Consider the following 26,049-nt stretch of genomic DNA (forward strand, 5'->3'; position numbering starts at 1 on the left):
CCAGCAAGCTGTTGCCAATTTTTAGTATATACATGATTTAGACCTGTTTTTAGTTTAATTGACATTTTGCTTATTTAAAACACAAAAGTTGGCCGCTGAGGAAAAAAACACTCATTTTTAACAGGATCATGGAAATATTAGCAAGAGCAGTCCATAAATCACTAAAAATGATTTTTAAATTCTCAGAGCATGAACAATCAGTGTGTCAAATAGAATGGAGGTTTGATGGGAACATTTTTTTTTTTTTCTGGGAACAATTATTTTGCTTCACTAAAGTGAGTCCAGCTACAAAGGGCAATCCTATTCTAACATAAGCATGGTTTCTAGTGTTCCACTTAGTAATATGGTTAACCAAATATAAGCAAAATCATTCTCAGGCCAATTCCTCAGGCATACAAATAAGTAACAGAACCTTTACAAAATCCAAGAAAAGAGTGGCTCCACAAAATGTTACCTTAATGCAGTTAAAGATACTGATAATTGCACACTACAAATTGGAAGTGGGAATAAGGGAGACATGCAGTCCTAATGCCTTACTACCAGACTATGTCCTCCTGCTCCACTCAAATAGAATGAGAATAGAGATGTAACCAGAAAAAGGGGGGGGGGGGGGTGTTAGTCATGACAGGGTTGAATAGGAATGAAATGCTGGCAAAAATTAAAGTTAACAATAAAGAAGGAAAATTATTTAAACCAATATAGTCTGCTTTAAGGAAGATCAATAATTATTTAATACAATAACAATACTCCATAGAAACAGAAGCTGTGGTTGCATGACATAGGTCAGTATTTTCTTTCAAACTAATATATGTTTGTGTTTAACCAAATCTGGCCATAGTAACTTGGGGTCACTTTTCATTAATACATGGGTCAGGAACAGTTTGTGAATTAGAAACTAAACAAATTTTCCAATACTTAATTATATTCACATGAAACATCGAATTGTGAAGGTGTAAAGTGCTGCTGCCTTCTCAGAAGCTCTACAAAAGCAACCGCTGTCATCTGCACACAAACACAGGTTATCCCCTTGTCACAACAGCTCAAACATGAGCTTTCTTTATCTAGTAATTTATTTTTATAAGCTTTTAACAAACTGAAGGTTGTCTAATCACAATTTATCATTCTCAAGAAATGGGGCCTTTTTAAAATATCTAAATAGCTTGCCAAAATATTAAAGAAGTCTCAAAACACTGTGCAACCAGTACTTTTCCATCTATTATTTCTCCATACAAATTTAAAGCCAATCATTTTCCAGTTTCAGTTGTGTTCAGCAATTGTAAAATTCAGCTTATTCTGAATACCAAAGCAACTCTCTCAAGCAGAGGTGGCTAATGAACAGTGTCCAGAAAAAACATCACAAAGTTTTTCCAAACCTATGTTACCTACAGTACCATGACTATAGCAGCCCCATCCTGAAGTAGGTGAAATTGAAGAGTGGAATCAGGTGTAAAAAAAAGAGGTAAAATGACAGCAAGACATGGGTAAGTAAGGGCGTGGAAATAAATCCAGTGCTTCCTGAGCTCTAGTTTCTTGTTTACTAGTAAGAATGCTCCCATATTGAGGTCATTTGTCAAACTGTTTTAATTTACTGCATGTTCTGAGGTGTTATGTAAAGTTTTTGCTTAGTACACTTACCCATCAGTAGATCATGTCCTTTGGCTCTACAGCATCCTGTTTAATGTTGAAGAATGTTTATGCAACATGGCTATTGCTGCTTATTTCCTCCAGGTTTTAGTTTAAGTCTAGGTCCAGTTTTGTTACTGTCTGTGTGGGTTTTGTTTTCTGTTGTTTTTTTTTTTTTTTTTTTGTATTTTTCAGGAAATATCAGCACAGTTGTCACTGGAGATGGAGTAGCCATGTGCATTTCATCTACTGTCTGCAGAGAACTTAGCAAGATTATTTTTCCCTCTTTACAAATAACAGTGCCATTTGCTTGGTAAACATAATGCAAAATCAGCAAGGGTAATGTGTAAAAGCCTGCAGGTCAGCACAGATTATTACAGCTTCTAAATTCATGTGCAACCTGGTTGGCCAACATGTGCCCAAGAATACAGCAAGGTTAAGGCAGCTCCGCAGTGGAAATCTAAACATCGATGTAATGCAAAACGCGTGTGTGGCAGTAACTGGAGACAGCCATTCACAGTGAGATAAAGCTTTTGGCAGAGAGAGTTCAGCAATCTGGTCACGCTGCTGAGAGGAAAGAGCTACGTGCAACTTTGGACACATTGAAGAGAGCACAAAAAGATGCAGGACATTTTACCTAGCAAATTAGCACAGGCAACAAGAAGACACAGTGAATCCACCTATAGCATTTTAGGAAATAATTCAAGTAATTAAAACAGGGGACATTTCTTATTACAGCATGTAACCCTACATTTTACTACCATCATTAAGGTGGCATGTCTTTATCATCATTTGCCATTAGTAGAATTTTGTGGGGTTTAACATTGTTTACAATGAAAATTCATATAAATAAATGCATTGGTTGTTAAAAATAAAGATTAAAAGATATTTTCTGGCAAGAGTTTAATTTAGAGCGGGGGATAGAGTAAGCTTGGATTTTACCATTGCTAAAAAGTTTATTCAAAGTGAAATTGTATGGAAAATAGAGTACGTGAAATACAAGATAACTGGGCAGCTGAACTGCAGTTCAGGACTATCTTTGCCAGGTCTGACCATTAAAACTCAATCTCTTCCTTCTCCCTCCTGTCTTCAAATGTATTTTCCTTTTTTTTCCACGGCACTGTTTCAACACATGGGACGGAGACTGTTGCCCAGTCAAACTAGCCTAACGCTTGATGCCAAGAACACTTTTCTGACCATGGGAGAAGAGGGTTTGAATCTCTTCTGGTTGCAGAAGTTACTGAACCTCAGTCTTCTCAATGCTAGATGACCGTTCTGATACTGCAGTGTTAAATGGGTGTAGGAATCATCATTATCACATCCTTTCTACATATAAATAAATAAAAATAGAACCTCTCTGTTCTTTAAAATATAAAGATGGCAGCGACCAACACACAACCCCAACTAGACATTGCAGTACCTATGCTTGCAGGATTTATAAGTCTTTTGTTGGAAACTTAGACCTAAAGTGATTAGCACGAGCTCATACAAAGTCCCTAACAAGAAAGAATGCAAATGAAACAGTGCTGAGTGCCAGCTGCAGAAACCGTAAAGGGCAGTGTCACCTTGCAAAATATTGTACAGTCACACTGCACAGTCCCTGCAGAAAGCTTGTAACAAACCCAGAAACCACGGGCCAACATGTAGCTTAAGCAGACAGCACAACAAAGCAATGTCACCTCCCCTCGATGCAACTAGGTGGTCAGTTATTACCCAATGGCTTCCCCTCGTCAGGCAGAGGACATGCATAATCCCTCTCTTGTTTTAACAGATTACATTGTACTTCTCCAATAACTCTAGTAACCTTGCATTTAATGAAAATATTTATGTGTATGATATCTATGATTTTTTTTATGCTTTGACAAATGTCAGATTATTCCTTAAGTTGCTGCTTCAATACATCCAAGTCCATGTCTGTGGACTTCTTCGTTAACATCTTTAAAGGCTTAAAGAAACTTAACGGATCAACAATGTGGCAAATCATTCAACTAACATGGATCAAAGATCATAGAATCACTCAGCTACCACAAACAACGTAAGTTTTGCTTTAGCCCAATGAATTTTTCCAAGTTGAAATAGTGACCCAACTGTTGGAGCGACTATCTCCCCTCAATCTACCTATCACCTACCTCTGTCAGATTACAGCAAAGGACTAGCTCACCTTGAGCAATAATGCCTTGTTTTCGCTCAAATCAGATTTCCAGGAAGGGAGACTGTAGGGAACAATTAACATCAAACTGCTACTCACATTACTAAGCCATCTGGTTTCCATTTTTACGCTCTTAGCAACATCAGATCATGAGGTTTGGACGAGGCCATCCATTGTGCAGGAGACGTAGATAACTAGCATGAACTTTCAAATATTGTTCCAATCTTCTCTAGTTTTCTCTCCTAAAAACTTTGCCAGTACTGACTTACGCAACAAACAAGTGAATAAATAGCATGTCCTTTTGGGCTCATTAATGACTTATAAAATAAAATAATTTTATTCAGATTGTTCCAGCAAATCCTTTCTTCACTTGTTTTCCTGGCTACTTTGCAAGTGGTCCCACAATCTATCATTAAGTGATTTTTTTTATTATTATTTTTAAAACAGCAAAGACAAACCAAATAGTTTTCCCTTCTCATGTAGCAGCCTGGTTGAAAATGGATCAACGTCTTACCTCTAATAAAAAAAATAAAGTATTTACTACTTTCTGACTGTCCTTAAAAATAACTAAGAACATTTCATTTTCCATGTGATGTGTGATGAAGTGAGAGAGACAGGAGCCTATTTACAGTTAAAGCAGAGTTGTATAAATTTGATTTTGTGCCTGATGTGACCCATACCTAGTTCAGTGCTGTTCTTGTGCAAATACAACTTTAACTACTTTTAAGCTATTAATGTAAGTACATAGGTATTGCCCAGATTTTCAGATAAAGGTACTTTTAAAAATCCGTCTCATTTGTAGACAGTTCATGGTTCTTCTATTAACCAGAAGAGCAGGTGAATTCTGATGGAAATATCAAAGAAAGTTTATAAATCAGGCATTTGTCTCCATGCTACAGGATTAGACTTCCCAGGGAACAAACTGAACTGAGAGGGACAGGTACCAAGGTCCATAAAACATTTCAGATAATGTCACTCTCATGACATACTGATGGTCTTGTTTGTTTGTTTGTTGTTTTGATTGGTTGGCTGGGTCTGGTTTTTGAAGAAAGGCATACAAAATTTCCCAAAACATGAAAAAGGATAGCTTTACTGAAATAAACTACATTTGCTAAAAATTCTTCCTTCCATACGGTAATATATAGCTTATTTAGAAAGCCATTCTCTTCCATTTTCATAAGCCATTCACTACCTAAAAGAAAACTTTTGAAAATTTTGCATGACTATTTTAATATTCTGACAACAGGGCACCTAACTTGCCTGATCTAATCTAAATGCAGAAAAAAATGCTGAGACAGACTAATTTTCAAGAGGAAATTAAGGAATGATTCATACTTTTGCTTCAGGTATTTCTAATGCTAACAATATGCCGCTCACCATTTATTTGCCATTTCAGTCATTATAACTCTTAGGCATCATGTAACCTATGTTGTATTCCATGCAACACAATCAATTGAACAAGTCCATCATGGTTATACATCAGAAATGACACAATAGAAAGCAATCACAAAATAACAATTATCATCAAACACATTGTAATCATGCACCAATATCTTATCAAAAGTCCTTGTGATACTATCAAGGCACATTTACTATGCTAACCAATCTTCAGCACCCCTTTGGTCCTCAGTACTTGACGACACATTGACAGCCTAATTCTCTGCTGATGAGTCCGCTCTGGTGTTAAAAAAGACCTGTTCTGAATTTAAAGCTAAATAGTGGTATACTAGCTTCATAAGTCTAAAATACCTGAGAACTCTGTAGCTGTCCATTAATTTCTACATATGTGAACTTCAGACATGAAAGGAGCTTAACATGAACTGGATTAACATTCATCTTTCAAATTATTAACGTTCTGGTGCATAATTGGGGGTTTAGTAAAAAGCTGGATTCAGTAGACTTCATATTACCTGTTACCACTGTAACACAACATCATTGAGCACTATAAAGTTTTCGAGGCACAGAAAGTTCATTCAAGCTCTGCTATTACTGATTCTGAAACAGGATTCCTGTCTTCACTTGAAGCCTTTAAAAATTATTATTTAGCAGTTAAATTGGCTTTAGTGCAACAGCAACAAAAAGTAAACATTGAAACTGGGCATCTTTCACCTACAGTTTGTTGACGTGCCCCTTTCAGAGCCACACTAGCATTGTTAATCTATGTTACCATTTCAAATACAAGCAGTACCACCTATACTGTAGAAATTAGCTTTCTCTAAAACACAATGCTTTGGAAGAATTATTATGAAAATAAAAGTGAGGCATTCTTCATATAGTTCATATTCCATAAATTACACAAACCAACCTGGAAAGAAATGACATATATATAAATGCCCTATGTTAACTACTGAATAAATATGTGTGATTCTATGGTAGTTCTGACATAATCAATGTAGCTGCACCTTCAGAAAATACCTTACCAGGCAGGAGATGAAACCTGCAGGGTGTCACAAGCATGCTTGTTTTTTCAACATGGTCAACAACAGAAGTCTTATCAAAAATACAACAAAAAGTGTTTTTATTGATAAACTATACATCTATACATTTAAAACTATACCAACAATATATTAATGTTCTTGCTGGCATCTCAGAGGCTTGTCAGTGAACCTGGCTTGTCAGAGGCTTGTCAGGGACCATACATGTGCCCTAACACTTGGTGTCCAGAACAAGACTGACATGTTGTGGAAGAAGCTCTCACTCCATGTATTAAATGTGCCAAAAGCACCAGGTGGTAAACTGTGTTACAAAGAGAAAAGCATTTGCACAGACAAAAAGACCTACATGTATGTACCTCTCACATCTCTCTGACAGGCAACATACACAATTATGTTTAGTTTGGGTGAAAATGAAGGAAATTCACCTTCAACTTGCAGGATGTGGGCAGGAAAAAAAAAAAAAAAAAAAAAAAAAGAACACAGACACTGAAAAAAAAAATCAAATCAAATTTGATTTTGATTTCTGTCACTTTCATTTTTATTTTTGCATTTCACGTTAAGGATTTCCTTCATTCTGGAACATGTTTTAAAAAACAGCAAAGAAATACATCTAAAACTTTCTGAACTGAACTACTTAACTACTGTAAAATGAACTTGCTGTAGTTTCAGACTAAACTGAAAGGATGCAGATAACTTATGCTCCTGGTGCCATCTCCTGGTAGTGAAGAGGTAAAATCACCAGAAGAATCAGTAATTATTTTCTAAGTACCCTTTAGAAAAATGTCAGGTCTCGGAGAGTGAGAGGAAGAACGTTGTTACACAGAAGTAGCTGTCAAAACCATAAGTTATTTTGCTTCATTCAAGCCAACTGTTGCTCTTACATTGGCTTAAATAAGGAAACACAACACTTCTCTATTTTTCTAGGAGAAATAAGTTACCTGAATAAGTTTACTTTCAAAATACATTCAGTATCACTGATAATGGTTAAGATGAAAAGTAATTTTACAGAGTTTTACACCATGTTAAAAACCCAAATGAAGAATTCCCTTTGAAAAGTCCACTCAGAGTAATTCTAGTGCAGCTTATTAGCTCACGCTGACTCATTTTAAAGTCAATTTCTTTTTAATATTTAAAATTCAGGACATTCTTTCCCAGTTGCATCACTCTTTCCTTGCTGTTGATGAAGAACTGCAGTATGGCTACTTGTAATAATATCCCATGGTTTACATTGTAAAAAATAAAATAAAAAATAAAAAATAAAAATAAAAATAAATAAATAAAAATAAAAAATAAAAAAATAAAAATTAAAAATAGCATTAGCTAACTTGAAAAGAATGTTATAAAGTTATTTTGACAGCTGACACCAAGTACCTGGACTTATCCTACAAACTTCAATGGTACGAAGACTGTTTGTTGAAACTTGACCACCACCAACAAAAAAATTGAAACAACTTGAGCTTGGTAATAAAATGCCTGTCAAAAAGTGCAGTATTTTACATTAATTCTAGAGTTAGCTCCAGGTAATAACAAATCACGAAAGGAATCCTGGATGAAAGCTGTGAAGACACAATGGAAGGCAGTAAAATTAAGTAAGCTGAAGATTTTAGCAGGTTTTAAAATAACTACTAGATAAAGGAACAGTGGTGGTAGGTGGCCTGCTCTATGCCCAGGGAGCACTTCTGGAAACCAACCAATGTCACTCCCTCCCACAGCACAGAGAACTAAACAGCTGAAATAGAAAAGTTGAAATAGAAAAGTAACAATTTCATCAAAAATCATGGAAGTTCAGCCAGCTGAGAAGGACCTCAGCCCACTGTGGGATAAGACAGCATCCAGCACATGATGTAAAAATACCACAAGCTGGACTGAGTACGGAAGGGAGCAAAATGTCTAACCTGCAGAACAAGAATGAGCTCAACACTGCCCTGAATTTAAAGCACTCAAAACTAATGATGGGTAGAATTATAAATCCCTAAGGTGAACCAAAGCAATGCACAGAAAATAGGAGGGAATAAGGCAAAAGGGCTAGCTGTATCTGTGGGCTAGTGAGTGAAGTATCTCCTGAAGTGAGAGAGAAGACACCTCAGAAGAGGCTGAGATCTCGGAGAACGGGAAAGCACTAAGGCTTTGTTAAGGTAAGCTTTCCTTCCTCTGCACAGGAAAAAATGGATTTACTGAGGCTTAATATGACAATTTGTTAATGTGATAAGAGGGCTCTTGTAACAAACGGAATTTTTATTTTAACATACTGTTTTACTACACTGACCATATCACCCTGAGGTGGGGAAAAAAAAAAAAAAAAAAAGTTGTTTTGTTTTGTTTTTTTTTTAAAAAAAGTGGATTATTTCTTCTAGTCTGCTGAATGACTACAGGAGTGTGACTAGGGTTGCCTTAAAAAAAAAGTGAAGGAATAGCAGTGATCTGGATTGTCACAGGTTTACTGACAATTGCCATGGGGAAGCAATCATTAAATGCTGCAGAAAAAACAAGATAAATAGGGGACATTTCCTTCCACAGAAAGAGAAAAAAAATCTGTCATAACATCAAGCTATAATTTAGAAATAGAGCAATGAATGAAGAAACATAACAGAATCAAATTAAATGCAACTGGGATTTCACATTCCTTATGAAAATTAAGGCTTTAGCATGAGATAATTAAAGCAAGGATAGCCAACTCATGATGTGCCAGAACATATAACTCAGCCTGTCATCTTCATTCCTGAGAGTCCCTCCGAGCTGGTCAGGAAGCAGGCTGTCAGCCACACAAACCATTCACTAACCCACGTCAGTCTCCCTGCTGTTCTCCTCTGTGAGAGCCCCACAGCCTCCCGGAGGTGCCCTAATCAGAAGCAACACAATCATCGTTGCACGGAGCACGCTCATTCATTCAGTACTACGACAAAAGGACTTCAGTGCATGCGTCCCCAGCACACTATGGTGTGCTTTGATGTGGCCACCAGGCTCAGCTGAAGCAATGACTATAGCTCTAGATACATGATGGTAAGCACGCATCCCCTAAGTGCCTCTGTTGGGGGATTTTCGCTTGACCTGGCAGAAAAGCTGAGTGACACTGACCTAAAAGAGTCGAAGAAAATGAAGACAAGTGTTGTGGAGATTAGGACTTGTAATAGAAAAACAAAGATGAGATAACACGAAAGGAAAACAGCACACATACTGTCACATAACTAAACCTTTATGCAAGTGAACTACTGGCAGAGGGAAGGACGGGAACATCTTGCTGACATGAGGACAAAATAGAGGTGAAGATGAAGAACCTTCTGGCAGAAGAAATACAAAGGTTAAGAAAAAGAAAGATGCTACCTTATGGACTAAAAAGACTGAAGTTTTTAAAACTAATGAATTGGCCATATAAAAAGTAGTATATGTTAAAAGACAAAGGAAAATATTAGGAGCTTTGTACTGCAAAAAGTTCAGAAGTATTGAAAATATGCGGTTCCTACCATTAGATTACATTTACAGTACGTATAAGAAATTAAAAGAGAAGTAGTGGCACATTATTAAAGGGAAAATTATTTCCCTAAGGAGACAGAAAAATTAAAATTGCAACATGCAAAGGGTTTTTCTTGGCATGGGAGCAAGGTACAATAAGTCTGTTGTTGATAGGCATATCTGCACGGTCACATCAACAACAGATCTTCAAGCCATCTACGCCTAAACACGGTGAAACAAATTTGTGGAAAATCAAATCAGTTAATTGCAGTGGGAGACTTAAGAATCCAACAGAGCTATATTTAGCTGAATTTTGCTTCTAGGAGCATTGGGATTCATTTGTTTTTTGGTTTGGGTGGTTTGTTGTTTTTGGTTTTGGTTTTCCCATTTGTTTTTTTACAGTAACAAGCCAGTTGGAGGAGAAACGTGAAATATTGCTCAAAAACTCTACTATGCTTGCCTGTCCTCATGCAATAGTGCTTTCAAACTCTTATTTCTATCATAACAAGTAAACAGCCCTTCAGAAACCACTGAGGGGGCAAAACGTATGAAAAGCCAAGGAGGTAAAAAAGGGTTCTAAGGCCATTTTGATATAGGGTAATATAATGCACAAGGTTGGTAGTAAAACAGCAAACTAACTTCTAAAGGCCGGGCTTAGCATGAACAATCTGCCACAGGATGAATAATGCTTACCATAGGCTTTGAAACACACTATACTTAATCAGAAAATATTCTGTAAGACTAATGTGTAACACAGTCACTAGTGATCAAGGCCCTGAATAAAGTTCTCTGGATTAATAAAACTATTATACCCTTTCAGAATTTCCAGCACATGAGCAGGACCATATTATGCATTTTAATCACAGCAGCAGCACAAACCCCAACACAAACCGTATTTCCTGTCAGAGTGAACACTGGAACCAAAAGACAGCCTTGGCTTTTGATAAAAATATGTTGCTGTGACAAAACAAGCAACCACGCTACTGACTCGCTCTTTGAGCACCTAGCCAATGTAAGGACCATACAGGCAATTCCCCCTCTGTGAGTTACCCATTGCCGCTTGGACTCTACGGGACTGAGAACCCTTCCCGCAGGGGGCGGTTCGGATCGAACACCCACCGACCCCACAGCACCCAAAACTCGTGAGACGCTTAAACTGTAATAAACGATTTTATTCTGCGCCCGACAGCCCCTTGTAGTGAGGACGGTGAAGATCCCCCCCCCATCTCCGTGAGGGGACCGCGCTACCCGCCAACGGCCGCCCGCTAACGGCCGCCCCGCGCGCAGGCGCCGTGCAGCCGCGGGGCGGGAGGGGCGGCGCGGCCGCGGCACCGCGCCTGCGCGGGGGGGGCGGGGCCGCGATTCGAAGCGGGCGGCGGGGAGCGGGCGGCCCCATGGCCAGGCAGGCGGTGCGGGAGCAGCAGGGCATCACCCTGCGGGGCAGCGCCGAGATCGTCGCCGAGTTCTTCTGTAAGGGGCTAAGGGGCGGCGGGGGGGGGTGTGGAGGGACGAGGAGGAGGAGGAGGGGAGGAAGGCAGCCCGCTCGCCCCCGTGCTGCGACGCGAAATGGCGGCCGGTGGGTGAGGAGGGGGGGCGGGGGCGCGGGGTCTGCCGCCTCATGTCGCCTCATGTCGCCCCCCAGCCTATGGGATCAACAGCATCCTGTACCAGCGGGGCATCTACCCGCCCGAGACCTTCACCCGCGTCCAGAAGTACGGGCTCACCCTGCTGGTCACCACCGACCCCGAGCTGAAGAACTACCTCAACAACGTGGTGGAGCAGATGAAAGGTGCCCGGGGGGGGGGGGGTGGATGGAGGCGCAGGGTCGCTGCTTGGGGTCGGCGCCGCCGCTAACTGTGCCCGGGCTGCTTCTTTCAGAGTGGCTCTGCAAGTGCCTGGTGCAGCGCCTGGTGGTGGTCATCTCCAGCATCGAAAGCAACGAGGTTCTGGAGCGGTGGCAGTTCGACATAGAGTGCGACAAAACTGCCAAGGACGAGACGTGAGTAAGGGTGTGCCTCTGGGCCTGGCTGTGGTGCAGGCACCAGGCGATGGCCCTGTGCATCAGCACCGTCCTGCCTCCTCTGAGCAGCTGTCACAGCTTTGTCTCAATAAGAGCAGGGAAGGTGCCCTGTCAAACCTAAAATCCTGTATAACTGATGTGGCTTGAAGAATTGCTTCTCTCCCGTTGTTCTGCCAAAACTTTCTCATCCATTCCAGAGTGAAAATAAATCATAGTGTTCCTTAAAAATACTGTGAAGTTTCACAAACAAAAATAAAATAAAGCTGACGGTGTTCCAAGCCTGTTTACCTAAGGCTTAAAAGAATGCCCCTCCTATGCATGATCACAGCAAACAAACCACCAGCAGCTTAGCAGAACTGCATTTAAAGAAAGCTGTTCTTACAGTAGGTTGAAATTTGCTCTCTCAATGATTTTCCTCTTTTTCCAGTGTACCCCGAGAAAAATCTCAGAAAGCTATTCAGGATGAAATTCGGTCTGTTATCAGACAGATAACTGCCACAGTAACTTTTCTGCCTCTGTTGGAAACTGCCTGTGAGTATTCACAACTTCTTTGAAACAATCAAACATTTTCAAAAAGCCCGAACAACTTTTTCCATTGTAAAAAATATTTTCGGCTATTTTTGGTTTGGGGTTTTCTTATTATTACTTGAAATGTCATATACCATTGCATTTGAGAGCATTAGGTTTTGTCAGACTGATATCATCTACAAGTGTGTACAGTGTGGAAGCAGTCTGTCAGGTGAAATACTCTAAGGATTGTTACATACTGCGCTCTAGCTCTCATTGAAGAACTTGGAACAACTTCATTAGAAGATGCTAGTGGTACTTTCTCCAAAAACTACCTGAAGCTCTTTTTGTCAAAATGTTACAGTTCAAGGTGACCTAACTAGCTGGATGAAACTAAATATACTCTGAGGAACATAATTTTCATAAATAAAATGTTTTGTGATTACAGCTGTGGACAGACTCATAAATGCTAAGCATTGAGATCACCTGAACTAAGTGCCATGTACAGCCCAGCTCACAGTGTTTCAACACACTTCAAAACAAAAAATTGCATCATACTCATTTCAGGAGAAAAGTAAGATGGCTGTGCATATGAATGTTAACCAGGACTATTTTTCATGCTTTAACTGTTCTTTCTTTCTCCGTGAATAGCGTCAGTGTAACTTCTGATATCGTTGGCATGTCTCAAATTCTAGAAGAGTCACTAAGTTCAAACATGGCATCTTCCTGTGTGTGTATAACTGTTAATCTGTTTCCTCTTGCTTTCAGGTGCCTTTGACTTGTTGATTTACACTGATAAAGATATGGCTGTGCCAGAAAAGTGGGAAGAGTCAGGACCACAATTCATTGCCAATTCAGAAGAGGTTCGCCTTCGTTCCTTCACTACCACGATCCACAAAGTAAATAGTATGGTAGCTTACAAAAAGGATTCCTTTCCCTGAGACAGGGGTTCTTGTACATACCTTGTCATCTTGTATAGCTTCTGTTCGTAGTTCAGCTATTATGAACGCACCATTGCTCTTGCTGAAGTGTGGTACAGAAAAAAGGCAAAGCGTCTCTGATAATGTGGTGTAACACTAGACTATGCTGGCATTGTATAAAGAGGTCTAAATAAGGTGTTCATAATGGTAGGCAAATCCTTACTTAACTGAACACACCAAAGTAATGGTGTGCTAAGCTGTCCAGAATTCACTGAAAATAATGCTCGAGTCTAGGATTAGTTGGTAGAATTTGGATCCTGTATAAACTGCATTCTATTAGCAGACTGACATTAAAATTCTTGTTCCTGACATGCCATTCTTTCACATAAAGATGTTCCTATTACCAGGAATAATCCAAAAGTAATCAAGACCAATTCTGAAGTGATGTGTACCTCTTTACAATGAAAGCAGCTGTTTATCAGAAAAAGCTCAAATATGTGAAGTCTTGTATGTTAGAAATGGGGCCTCTGTTCTTCTGGGGAGTGCTGTTCTGCTTCAGTGTATGTCTTTTTTTTTTTAAATGTCTGTCAAACATTTTCTATGTTTGTATTCTTGTTTTATGGAATAAAACTTGATTTTTTAAGTCAGCCACTGTAGTAATTTAGATGTTTCTATGAACTCTAGCTATCACCTGTCAAACAGTAACCTAAAGGCATGTCTACTTATGAAAAAAACACAAACCTCAAGTTACCTTACCCCTTTCCTGAGTCACAAAACAAGTGCTATCTAGTCAATATGAAATTCATTACTTATAGTTTCCTTCTACTTGAGTCTTCAAGTAGCAGTATGCCACAACACCTAATAGTTAAGTAGTGTTGCGCTTCAACTGGGTTCATGTATCCTTCATGTTTCAATATCCCTAGTATATTCTAACGTTGATTAAAACCTTTGTACGCTTACTTTGTCTTCACCAAATTTCCCATACCTGTAAGTGTTCAAGAGCTGTCTGGACAGGGCCCTCAGTTTATGTGCTTTAACTTTCAGTTAGCCCTGAGCAGGGGACTAATGGACTACATGACCTGGGAAGGTCTCCTCCAGCTGAACTATTGTGTTCATTTCAGCCAGAGTATTAACATCCATCTAGAAGATTCAAAGTACTTACACTGTTATTCTGAAAGTAAGGTAAGCCTCTTGCAAGCTGAGAAGCATGTTTAACAGAGATGGTTACTGGGTAGTCACAGAGCTCTCTCTTTGTACATTGCATAGTTTCAGAACTCCCTCTAGCCACAGTTACTTACCCATTTACGCAGTTATAAATCAATCAGAGCACAAGTGGTATAACAATATCATTTTAAGAGTTTATTTAAAAAAACTGAATAGTTTTGTAATACAGCTGTGAAGTATGCATACGGGCTTTCCTACCAGAGAATATTTATCTCTAGCAGTTCCTATCTAGCACAGCTGCAAAGACTTTTAATTAAATCAGTATGGCAAAATCATGGATTTTAAAATAAATACAATCTAGCTGCTGCAAGAAGTGTTACACTGTTCCCTGTGGTAACAGAGGAGTAAATCCTAGTGTTTTCCTCTGCCTGTCAGCAACAACCTGCTGACTGCACTACCCATCTACAAGGAGGTGCACTTCAACAGCAAGAACAATTTCAAGCACTTCTTCCCTTGGGGAGGACTGGATGAAAGCACTGGGTGCAAGTCACTTGTAACAAGTTTATATAAGGAAGTGACAACCCATGCTTAATAGTAAAGGTGTTATTCAGGATGTAATTGGTACAGAGTCAGCACAAAGGAATATATAAAAAAAATAAAACCCCTTCTTTTACAGATAGCAAAGCCAGATTGCTCCAGGAAGTTCAAGTCACTTTTTTCTTGCACCAAATACAGTTTCTCTTCTTCCTCAAGAAGGACCAGCCCAAAATGTATCTCCATCATCATCTATGTTTATTTTTTAAGAGGCAGCAAGAATCAAGAGATGTAGCAGATCACTGGAGAGAGTCAAGGTCTGTGAAAATTACATGTGAAGAGGAACAGGTTCTTAATCCTGATGTTTTCACAAAGACCCTGCAGAACAAGAAAGAAAAATAAAATTAAGTCCCTTTAGTTGCTAATGAAATCTCCCAATAGTCAAGAATTTATGGAGGAATCCATCAGGATTTTCCAGTACCTAATGTGACCCGCAGTCTTCACTATTTGACCCTGACAGTCACTTCTGTAGAGTGACCTGGTGACAGTACAGTTATTCTTAGGAAGACAGATAAAAGGTAACGTAGGATTTAGAAGTTAGACTACAGACATTCCTCACCTGTCTAGTTCAGCTGACGTATAAGCTGGTTGATTCCTTCACCTCTGCAGCCAGGCTTACCGATTTCCTTCAGGAAACCCACTTTATTTCGTGCAGCATGGCGGGCCACTGACAGATGGAAAGGCCACAGAAACTGTGTGACATTTCTGAAATACCTCCCAGCTGAATAGATTTCATGAATAAGGTCTTCCAGGCAAATAATACCAAAGTTCCCTGCAAGGAAAGATAAATAAAATAAAATTAAATGAACAAACACACATACCACACACACAGGGGCACATCTCATGTGTGTGGTATTATCTTTATTCACATTATCCAAGGACTGCAGTCTTCCACATGCAAGTCTTGCAGAATTTGTCTCCCTCCCTTCCCTCAGGTCAGAATGCAAACTCTCAGCACCCCCTTCTCCCCTTGATTCACTTCATTTTCTTGTCTTCTTCCTCACCTAAATGTTCCTCTATCAGCATATTGTCTGTCAGAGGTACCTTCTTCTTGTTAACAATTGCTTGGCCCCGTTTCAGGATAAGCTCTCGTACAGATTTCAGGTTAGGGTATCTGTATAAAAACAGAAATCAGATTCCATACTGGAGAGATACGATGCAGCAGAAAGTCCCATTCTAATTCTTTGTACTTAAGTAGGAAAGTAACCAATACACATTTGCAAAGATGAAAAGGAACAAGATTTAAATGTAAAGTTGCCAAAGACCACTACTGGCCAAGCTAGCTATAGATTTGTGACAGCACATGAAACATGAGAAAGATGTGATGTTTACACACAATCTGCTATGAAATCCCGTGAATAGTACCTACCCCCATGCCACGTAAGGTTCCACAATCCGCAGCATCTTCAGCGTTAATGGAGACAGTTTAACAAATGTTCCACTGAAAATTTTTCTCAGCCGCAGCAACTCGATCACTCTCCTTACCTTCACACTCACTCCCCTAATCCTGAATCAGAAAAAAATACTAACAGTTACCATATTTCTTTAGTACAGCACCAAACGGCCCCAGGTTACTTGCACAGAGACCCGTCTGGCTTGATCACACTTCCTTTGCTTAGAAAGGATGTGACAGTTACAAACAGTAGCAATAATAAAGATAAGGAGTAACAAAGACTTCTTACTCTGCAATCCGCACAACAAAGGCTAGTTTGTGCTCCTTAGGCAGAGCCACCTGTCCAGGTTTCTGCTCCATGCGCCTCAGCCGGACCTCGTCTCGGTGTTTGCGCCATGAATCTCGAAGAAAAATCTCAAGGCGCTTAAACTGGATTTGTTTCCCCTTCTGGTACTAAAGACAAAAGAATAAGAAACGATTACCCTTCCCAACAATCTTAGAAGCTACCATCTCAAAGGCCAGATGAAATTCAGAACTTCACAAGCTATGCTCTTACATTTTTGGAGGCAGTAAGAAGAAAATAGATTTGAAAATCCAAGCCCAAATGATACAGAATTGAAGGACAACATGCAAAGTTTTAAACTTTAAGCAGCTAGCTGTAGCTTCCAGTGAACATGGGAGTTCTTTCAACAGAATAAGTTAGCAATAAGACAGGGCAAGACCAAGAACGCTTCCAGTTACAGGAGAAATTAAATGGACACAGCCACATACACAGCTCAGTTAGTCACCTGGAAAGCCAGAAACAACATGTCTGGATAAAACAGATGATAAAGTAATAGTCCACTATGAGTCAAAGTAACCATCCAAAATAAATTCACTTTTAATTCCTTTTCTATAAAGGTACACATGCAAGAAAGGAGAAAGAAGCATTCAATTGAGTATTACTAATTTAAACACAGAAAGCCCAGCTCACTTGAAAAAAAACTTTTCAGAATTATGAGAAGAGAGAAAGCATATTTCCTTTTAATTTAAAATATATTTAAATGTCTATGCTTAGTTCAGGATCACATACATCCACCTAAATTACAGTGCTTCCTCATATAGGTGCAAGTACTTAGCATTTACCTAATGAATTTAGCCAATAACATAGCTAAAATATATTACACACTTTCGAATTAAAGAGTATAGTGGTGCATGTCTTTAGTTCTACTTCGTACTGTAAGTCACCTGTGAAATTAATTCAGATTTTCAGAGCAGGCAGAGACTTGATTAGACACATCATTAGGATCTTTTTTCAAACGAGAATCTTGAAAGGGGGCTATTGAGCGTTATTAGTTTGGCTTCCACTTCCACTCTGGGAATACAGCAGGCCTTTAATGTATGTAACTGGATATACACAGTAGATAGCACAGCACAGAAGTTTTACACGTAACCCCACAAACACCACAGAAGCAGATTCCCGGAGAAAGCCCCCCGCGGCCCCCACCTTCCGCTTGTCGAGGAGCGCCTGCTTGGCCTGGGTAGCCTTGATGGCCTGGTACGCCTTCCTCTTCTTCAGCAGGTTCTCCGGCACCAGCGGGATCCGCCGCTTCGTCCTGCGGGGCACAAGCAGCCGCTCACACACCCCGCCGGCCACACGCCGCCGCCCCCCGGCCGCCCCCCGGCCCCACGCCGCCCGCGCCCCGCCGATGGCGGCCGATGCGCGCCCCCCCTCCCCTCACGGCACTCACTCCGTGTCCGCCATCTTGCCGCTGCCGCTGCCGTGCGCATGCAGCGGGCGGGGCGTGTGATGGCCGCCGGGGGGCGGGATGGGCGTCAGCACGGAGCACGGAGGGAAGGGGCAGCGGCTTGGGGCTGTCCGCGCCCTTTGGGGATAACAAACAGATGGCGGTTCTTTAAAAAAATAAGAGATAAGCGGTGGAAGAGCAGCCCCGAGCACTGCCTGAAATGGGATGCGGGCGCACTTTGAGGGGCACGAGGACTGGGAGGGGAAGAAGTCATCCCCCAGCACCTACCGGGCATCAAATGGCTGCCTCAGTGCCTGGCATGGACCTCAGGCTTTGTCGTGTCTGTCCCGGTGCAAGAGCAGCATCACCATGTCAGGAGCCTGTGGCAGGCAAAATGCCTTTCAGAAAGATCTTGCCTTGCTGCCTCTCACCTCAACACCACACGTGGCCTCAGCAGGAGGAATTAGACCATTTCCCTCCCTTCCCGGTGGCTTCCAAGTGAAGCCATGCCCACCCCAGAATCACAGAATCACAGAATTTCTAGGTTGGAAGAGACCTCAAGATCATCGAGTCCAACCTCTGACCTAACACTAACAGTCCCCACTAAACCATATCCCTAAGCTCTACATCTAAACGTCTTTTAAAGACCTCCAGGGATGGTGACTCCACCACTTCCCTGGGCAGCCTGTTCCAATGCCTCACAACCCTTTCGGTAAAGAAGTTCTTCCTAATATCCAACCTAAAACTCCCCTGGCACAACTTCAGCCCATTCCCCCTCGTCCTGTCACCAGGCACGTGGGAGAACAGGCCAACCCCCACCTCGCTACAGCCTCCTTTAAGGTACCTGTGGAGAGCGATAAGGTCGCCCCTGAGCCTCCTTTTCTCCAGGCTGAACAATCCCAGCTCCCTCAGCCGCTCCTCATAGGACTTTTTCTCCCAAACAACAGGTCCTGGCTGAAGGGCCATATAGGCCCAAGTGAAGACACGGGGGCCACACAGCATACATGATGTGCAGGGTGGCAGCTGGGCACAGCCACATTTGAGGGAGGGGTCTCGAACATGGCCACGCTCCTGTGCAGTAGGAAGAGACAATCACACCTCTGGGGCAGTAGGGGCGGTGTGAGGAGCACGTGTAGGGACAGGGAATGGGGAGTTGCATTGCCAGCTGTAGTCTGGAAAGGTTGCAGAGGCAGGTCAAAGCACAGAATCATGGAGTCATAGAATATCCCGAGTTGGAAGGGACCCACAAGGATCATTGAGTCCAACTCCTGGCACCACACAGGTCTACCCAAAAGCTCAGACCATATGGCCGAGAGCACAGTCCAAACACTTCTTAAACTCTGACAGGCCTGGTGCTGTGACTAAGTCACTGGGGAGCCTGTTACAGCACGTGACAACCCTCTTAATGAAGAACCTCTTCCTGATACCCATCCTGAACCTCCCCTGTCACAGCTTGAATCCATTCCCTCGTGTCCTATCACTGTTAACTAAAGAGAATAGATCGGCACCTGCCCCTCCACTCCCCTGTGAGGAAGCTGTAGGCCGCAATGAGGTCTCCCCTCTGCTTCCTCTTCTCCAGGCTGAACAGGCCAAGTGACCTCAGCCATTCCTCGTATGTCTTCCCCTCTAGGCCCTTCACCATCTTTGTAGCCCTTCTCTGGACACTCTCCAATAGTTTCACGTCCTTATCGTACTGTGGTGCCCAGAACTGCACACAGTACTTGAGTTGAGGCCACTTCAGCACAGAGTAGAGGGGGACAATCACTTTCCTTGACTGAAATACAAGATTTTTCTCCTCAGGGCTGGGAAATCATCAGGTTTTCATGTGTTCCCAAGAAAGAAGCAGGTTAGGCAAGATAGGTGTCCCAGGGTATAGGCAGAAAGATCACCAACTTTCACTGCCGGGCCCAGATAAACCGGGTTCCCAAATGCATGTCTGAATGCAACTGTGTCTCTAACAATAAAGTAAAAATATTATATATTTTTTAAATGGCTGCTGATGGAACCTTTACAAATTTCACTAGAATGTAACTACTCTCTGAGTTAAAATTTACACTTCACTGTCCTTTTGCATTCATGTGTCAGTCAACTCCCAGCACCAGCCAGAGTGCCTGTCCCAGTCGGAAAGGGCTGCCTGACCAAGCTGGGGCAGTGCAGGTACAACCACCCTCTGTGCTCTCCAAGTGTCGCATGAGAGCAATTGTGTCCTGCCAGTCCCAGGTAAAGTGACGTTTACATCGAACATGCCAAAAGCTTTGAAGAGGAAATTGCCCAAGCACAGGCAAAACTCATCCAGACAAAACAGAGATTGCTGATGCAAGGTATCCAAATGTTGAAGTATTCGTAGCACAAATGTCTTCCTGGATAACATTCCCAACATATGGAATAAAAAGAAGAAGAGAAAGGAGGCAGGAACCGGAGTTGTTACTCCCAAACCTCAGAGGTTTCATCACTGTACTTCCTGCAAATTGGCTTGTGATAATCCTGTGGAAAGAAAAGTATGAAAAAAATAGAAGTAGCAAAACAGCAAATATTAAAGGACTGTTGGCACTGAACCTGTAGGAACTTTCAAGATTATAGAAACACAGTCAGGATTTATGTATAGTATTGCTGGATTTGGGGCTGGACCCAAGGATGCACTCTGGAAGGGGGAACTATGATGAACCAGAGCACTGGGCTAAGGAGATGGGGGAAGCAAGCCTGGGACAGCATCTGGAGTATGCATATCATGTGTGAAGGTGGAGAGCAGGACTGAGGAGAGCAGCCTAATCCAGCTCTTTACATCGCACTGAACGTCGTCAGTTGAATGACAGGAAAGCACAGATGAATGCAGGGCTTGAGCAGACAGACCGGCATAGCTGGCAAACAGCTGGAACCAAAAATATACCAATGCTTTTATGCGTGCGTGTTTTTGTTGTTGTTGGTGGTGGTTTTTTTGTTTGTTCGTTTGTTTTTCCAAATTCTTATTCGAGAGAAGGGCGAATTGTGGCAAACGGTTTGGACAGCAATCTCACCCGCAGATGGTGCCATAGCCTCACGGAGGGGAGATGTTGCGTCTGATGAGGTGTTACTTGTGCTCTGCAGCCTCCTCTTGGCCAGGGAGGGTAGAAGTGTGCTGCATGCCTGCACGCTGGACTTGTTGCTTTAATTACATCTGTAATCATTTGATTTATACCAGCGACTGTTAACTCTTCAGTTAAATAGTTGAAAATCAGAGACTTTCACTAAAAAGCTCAGTAATGCCAAAGTTTAACTGCTTCACCTCAATAAAGCTGCAAACCTTTACAACTCTGTAAATTAGGCCACTTCTCTTTTGACACCTAATACCCGAATATCTGTATTTAGAAATGGGAGCCCACATTCCGGCACCTGCTCAGGTACACACTCTGCAAAGAGCATGCGACTTGGAGAGTAAAACCAGCTTCTCACCAGCTAGTCTTCGATGCAATCTTTTGGATTATGGAGCAGAAAGCACATGAAACAGATCATATGAAAGTTTTATTTTAAAAAAAATAGAGAAAAATTAATAAATTTCACTCTGCCATGAGGGTAAGTTGCTCTTTATAGAAATAGCTGAAGTCTCTGGCAGCTCACAAAGGGAAATGTGGCCCATTTAAATCTACGCACAAGTGTGTTTTGTTTAACAAGGGAAATACAAGTAGGATCTTGGGTATTTCATTATTTATGGAAAGGAAACAATAAGTAAATAAATATTTCAAGTGCTGTTGCTATGAAGTGTCACACAGCATAGCAGCATACCCGGGCTGACTTGTTAAACATTAACTAACAGTTACCGTATATTAATGAATGACTATTCAAACGTCCTCATTTGCAGGCTTAGTCAGAAAAAATATTATCTTTCCTATACAGCAAGCTGTTGTAAATTGACTTTCAGCACTCTAAATCCCTATTGTCTTCATTTTTCTTCATAAGACCTTACATTTTTTGAGATTTCCATTAACTGTTACAGATAAAACCAATGACAGCATGTTTATGATTGTCACCATCAGTCAGTGATGGATTAAATGATTCCTCCTCATTTACAGGTCATTCAGAATGAAAGATAAAACCATTTTCAAAAGGCTGGAGCAAAACAATGGATATTTAGTCATGCCACTTGCAGCCATTGCTATTCAGTGACTTCACAAATCAGCTATTGGCTTCCCCTCAATATTGTTGGTGAAGGACCTGTGTGAGTGTGTTTTCTCCATACTTCGCCAACACACCTCAGATAAGGCTCAGAACTCACCCAGGGAAATTATTTTTGAAAACCAGGTTTTTATGTAATTTGAAAAAGGCCTGCTTGGTTGAGGAGGGTGGGTGGGGACAGAAGAGATTGCTTTTAAGGACCAAAATTGAATGTGTCATATCAAAATAAATCATCCATAAAGCAAGTCAGGAAAACATGACTTCCTTTTCATCAGCAGAATAGAAAATAACCCCTTTTCTGTACCACAGAGACTTCTTCCACTTTAATTTCAAAATATAAAAATCCTCACAATGTGTTTTTTAACAAAGCGTGTTACCTTTTGATACATTACCGGCTGTGGCAGGTCTGCTATGCTGTTTTGAGGAGGCTGTGTTTGAAAGGTTGACTGGGAAGATCAAAATCAAAAGGCTGCCGATATCTTTCCAGAAGGAGCTCCCTGGAAGGGAAGAATTTTTAAAAAGAGCATCTCTCAGATGGCCTTGCTTTGTCTGAGCTGCTTTCCTTTATAGGTAAAACTTGGAATATTTTACACATGACTAAGAGTCATGTGTAAAATAACTAACCACACTGGTCCATTTTGGAGTGCTGCTGTAGCACACTCACAAACATCTTTCATGGTTTCTGCCTAACTTGGCTTGAATCTATTCACAGTGCTTCTACAATTCACATAGGTGCTGCAGAGCTGCCCAAGAGCCCTTCATTATACTTGGGACTCCATTAAAGCAAATGAAAGCAAACAAAGGCAGATCTCTCCTTTGCCCCTTGCAGTCCTTACGTGATCTGGTTCCCTCTCTTGAGTAAAGTGTCTTGCCAGCTTTCATTTTATTGTGATACTTCAGGCTGATATTTTGTGTTGCATATTTTAATGTTCATTTTTATTACCTCATTCATGGACACAAAGCTGCAGCAAGTCTTTTATGCAGTTTTGAGGAGGCTGCGTTTGAAAGCATGACTTTGGGACCAAAATCAAAAGGCTGCAGATATCTTTCCATAGGGAGCACCCTGGAAAGGAAGAATTTTTTAAAAAGAGCATCTCTCAGAAAATGAGGTCTTGCTTAGACCTAGACATTAGAAAATACGAAAATAGCAAATTAAAGTTAATAGGTATGTCTCAGAAAAGTAGATGCTGTTGTTTTGTTTTGTTGTGGTGTCAATGTAGTCCTCTTCTCCTAAAGGACCATAACTCTTGTTTGGATTAAACATTTAAGACTATTTCCTCACTGCAATAGGAATTAATTGTGTGGACTTTAGCCGCAGCTTAAATCTTCATTTTCATCATGCCAAAAGCCTAGCTTTCTGGAGGCATCTGAGTGTTCCTCTTTCCATTAATGGAGATGTTTGCTATTTGGGGTACAAACCATTGTTTTTGGATGCACTGGTGGTGAACTGTACACAGCCATAGAAGGAATAACTTGCACCAAAAGTGCGAGTCATCTGTTTTACTGGATTTTTTTTTTCAACTATGAATGATGGCATTTGTAGACTCTAAATTTCTAAATTTTTAATCCTAGACAACAGTTTATGTCCCCAAAAGGATTTGTTATGACATGGTTACTGCAATAGAAGTTTCCAGCCCTTTCTTTATACTTACTATGCTTCTGTTTAGATAGTGCTATGCTTCTTGTGTTTTTCTTGTTTTTCTTAATATTTCTATGAGTGGATAGTTAATAGGAATAGTAACTGCCACAGAATAAAGAATATTACTATTCTTTAGTTAATAGCAATATGTTGCGCTGCCACGTTTCTATAACTCTATCTAAGCCATTTAACTCTATAAATATAAAGCAAGACAATGTCTGTGAAGCAAGTATTGAACTGTTTGAAAATGCAACATATACAGCTTGAAGAAAAAAAAAAAGTGTTACAGAAATGTTGCTAGTTGAGCACAAAAATATGTACAAAAATGTGTGAAATTGTGTAAACAAAAGTAAACATGGTAAAATATAAGTATGGAAATGTAGTTAAGAGATGAGTATGTCACAAACGTACTCACTTTAGCATGCACATGGTTAGGGCTCCTGGGACAAGATCTGTCATGTAGGATAAAAGGAGGGATGATGCTGACCTGGCCGCAGAATCAGTGCCTGCATTTAAGAGAGGTTGCTCGGGAAAGGAAACACGGTGCGGGTAACAACACAGGGCATGGATTCCAGGAGCAGAGGCAGGACGTGAAGCATCTTGTCCATAAAACTTCTTGCCTTATTTTATCCTCTGACATTAACAGGAGAGCATAAAGCTCCATTAAATTCATTTTGAATACCACAAAATCTCTACAGACAACATGTGCTGTCTCAGAACAAAAAAAAAGAACCATGTTTGAAGTCTATCACTCTTGCCAGTGAACCATGTCCCAATCAGAAACCTGCCTGTAATGAATTCTCTGTAAAAAGAGACAACAAATTTAATTCTGTTTATTTTGCCAGATCATGATCTAATCTGGGAAACATTTTAATGGGGAAAATACCTTGTGATCTTAAATTATGTCCATTTTCAGATCTTTTAAGGAAAAAAGTTTATATGATTTGGAAAGAGGCCCAGGAACTGTTCTATATGCACAACTAAAACCAATGTTTAACAGAGAAAAAAGCCGTGTGGTCTAGGACTTTCTTTCATGAAAATCACAATCACATGGAGATAGACTAATATTTAATAAAAATATTGTTGTGAAAATTGTGCATACATGCTTTTTTATTTTAATAACAGGGTTCCTTAACAATAGCATTTCTGACAGAAATCCTGCAAATACTCCTCAAGGAGAGTAGTCTGGGTATAATGAAGAAATATTAATGGGACTACTATTGGTGACTATTTGGCAGCTAGTGGCTGCCTAATATGTCAAATTAAAAGGTCTAAAAACATATGTTTTGTGGTTTGCGTCTCCATTGAAAAAAAAAAAAAAAAAAAAAAGAGAGAGAGAGAGAGAGAAAAAAAAATGGTGAAAAAACAATTCCATACAGTGGACCTAAGTCATAAAGTCAAAAATTAAAAACTATTTACTTATTCCAAATATTTTGTCTTGTTTTCTTCAAGAAATCTAACTCAGATGCTTATTCCTTTTATTTCCAACATTTTGTAAATAGAATATGACTTTCTAATGAAAAAATAACAGCATTTTTCAGGAAAAGAGAATCTGGCATTTCTGCATTTTGCACATGTTTAAAGGAAATGCTTCACGCTTCGGATTTCTGCCCTTGTCTTTTTACTGAAGGCATTTGCTTTCATTGGCTTTCTGAAGACTTTATGATTAACCCCTCAGAAGTCTATTTTGTGACCTTACAATTTGTTGAAAAACTGCACCTGCAGCACCGTATCAAATTGCAGATAGCTTTATGGAAAAATACTGGTGCTTGAATCCATCCTGGCCATAAGATACACACTGCCTGATAAACCCCACATGTAACAGAGTTCACTGCATCTGTATCCACGGGAAGTCCAAGAAACAGCCACAGGATTTTTGAGAATTTTTCTCCAGGTATGGCCTCCTGATACATGAGCACACATTTGACGCAAAAGGAGTCTATATGTTTATAATCAGTTTTTTAAAAGCTTTCAAAATATTTTAGCATTGTTTTGAAGTTTTCACCAATTTCAAAGGAAATAGCATCAGCCAGAACTCAGTATTATTTAAAACACTGCTTTCTAAATATTGTGCGGTATGCATCTTATAAATAGATTCAAGTAAGAACATAAATAAAATGTCTCCATTGACTATGACAGAGCGATACCACAGTCATCACAGCAAAATCAAGTTGCTTGCCCCCCTCATTGTGATATAACTAGCAACCCCATCTTGCAAGCACTTATTTCTATAAGAAATCCCCCTGCTTCCCCTGGCCCCGCAGCTGGCTTTGGACCTG

At 40.6% G+C, this 26,049-nt stretch overlaps 2 protein-coding genes across 2 annotated transcripts; one reads left to right on the forward strand and one right to left on the reverse strand.

The window, feature by feature from the left end:
* Nucleotides 1-11,039: 11,039 nt before the first annotated feature.
* Nucleotides 11,040-13,751, forward strand: MAD2L1 (mitotic arrest deficient 2 like 1). Its single transcript, XM_032186734.1, has 5 exons — nucleotides 11,040-11,127; nucleotides 11,300-11,446; nucleotides 11,536-11,656; nucleotides 12,105-12,208; nucleotides 12,953-13,751. The coding sequence occupies exons 1-5, from the start codon at nucleotides 11,052-11,054 to the stop codon at nucleotides 13,123-13,125; spliced, it is 621 nt and encodes a 206-aa protein (XP_032042625.1). The 5' UTR covers nucleotides 11,040-11,051; the 3' UTR covers nucleotides 13,126-13,751.
* A 697-nt stretch (nucleotides 13,752-14,448) lies between these two features.
* Nucleotides 14,449-18,041, reverse strand: RPL7L1 (ribosomal protein L7 like 1). The gene is made up of 7 exons (XM_032187292.1): nucleotides 17,986-18,041; nucleotides 17,742-17,850; nucleotides 16,545-16,708; nucleotides 16,232-16,369; nucleotides 15,867-15,976; nucleotides 15,422-15,634; nucleotides 14,449-15,180 (listed from the first exon to the last, which is right to left on the reverse strand). Exons 1-6 carry the CDS (start codon nucleotides 17,997-17,999, stop codon nucleotides 15,426-15,428), a joined length of 744 nt encoding a protein of 247 aa, XP_032043183.1. The 5' UTR covers nucleotides 18,000-18,041; the 3' UTR covers nucleotides 14,449-15,180; nucleotides 15,422-15,425.
* Nucleotides 18,042-26,049: the final 8,008 nt, after the last annotated feature.

The sequence above is a fragment of the Aythya fuligula genome, chromosome 4 (genome assembly GCF_009819795.1).
Source record: "Aythya fuligula isolate bAytFul2 chromosome 4, bAytFul2.pri, whole genome shotgun sequence".
Classification (NCBI taxonomy): Eukaryota; Metazoa; Chordata; class Aves; order Anseriformes; family Anatidae; genus Aythya; species Aythya fuligula.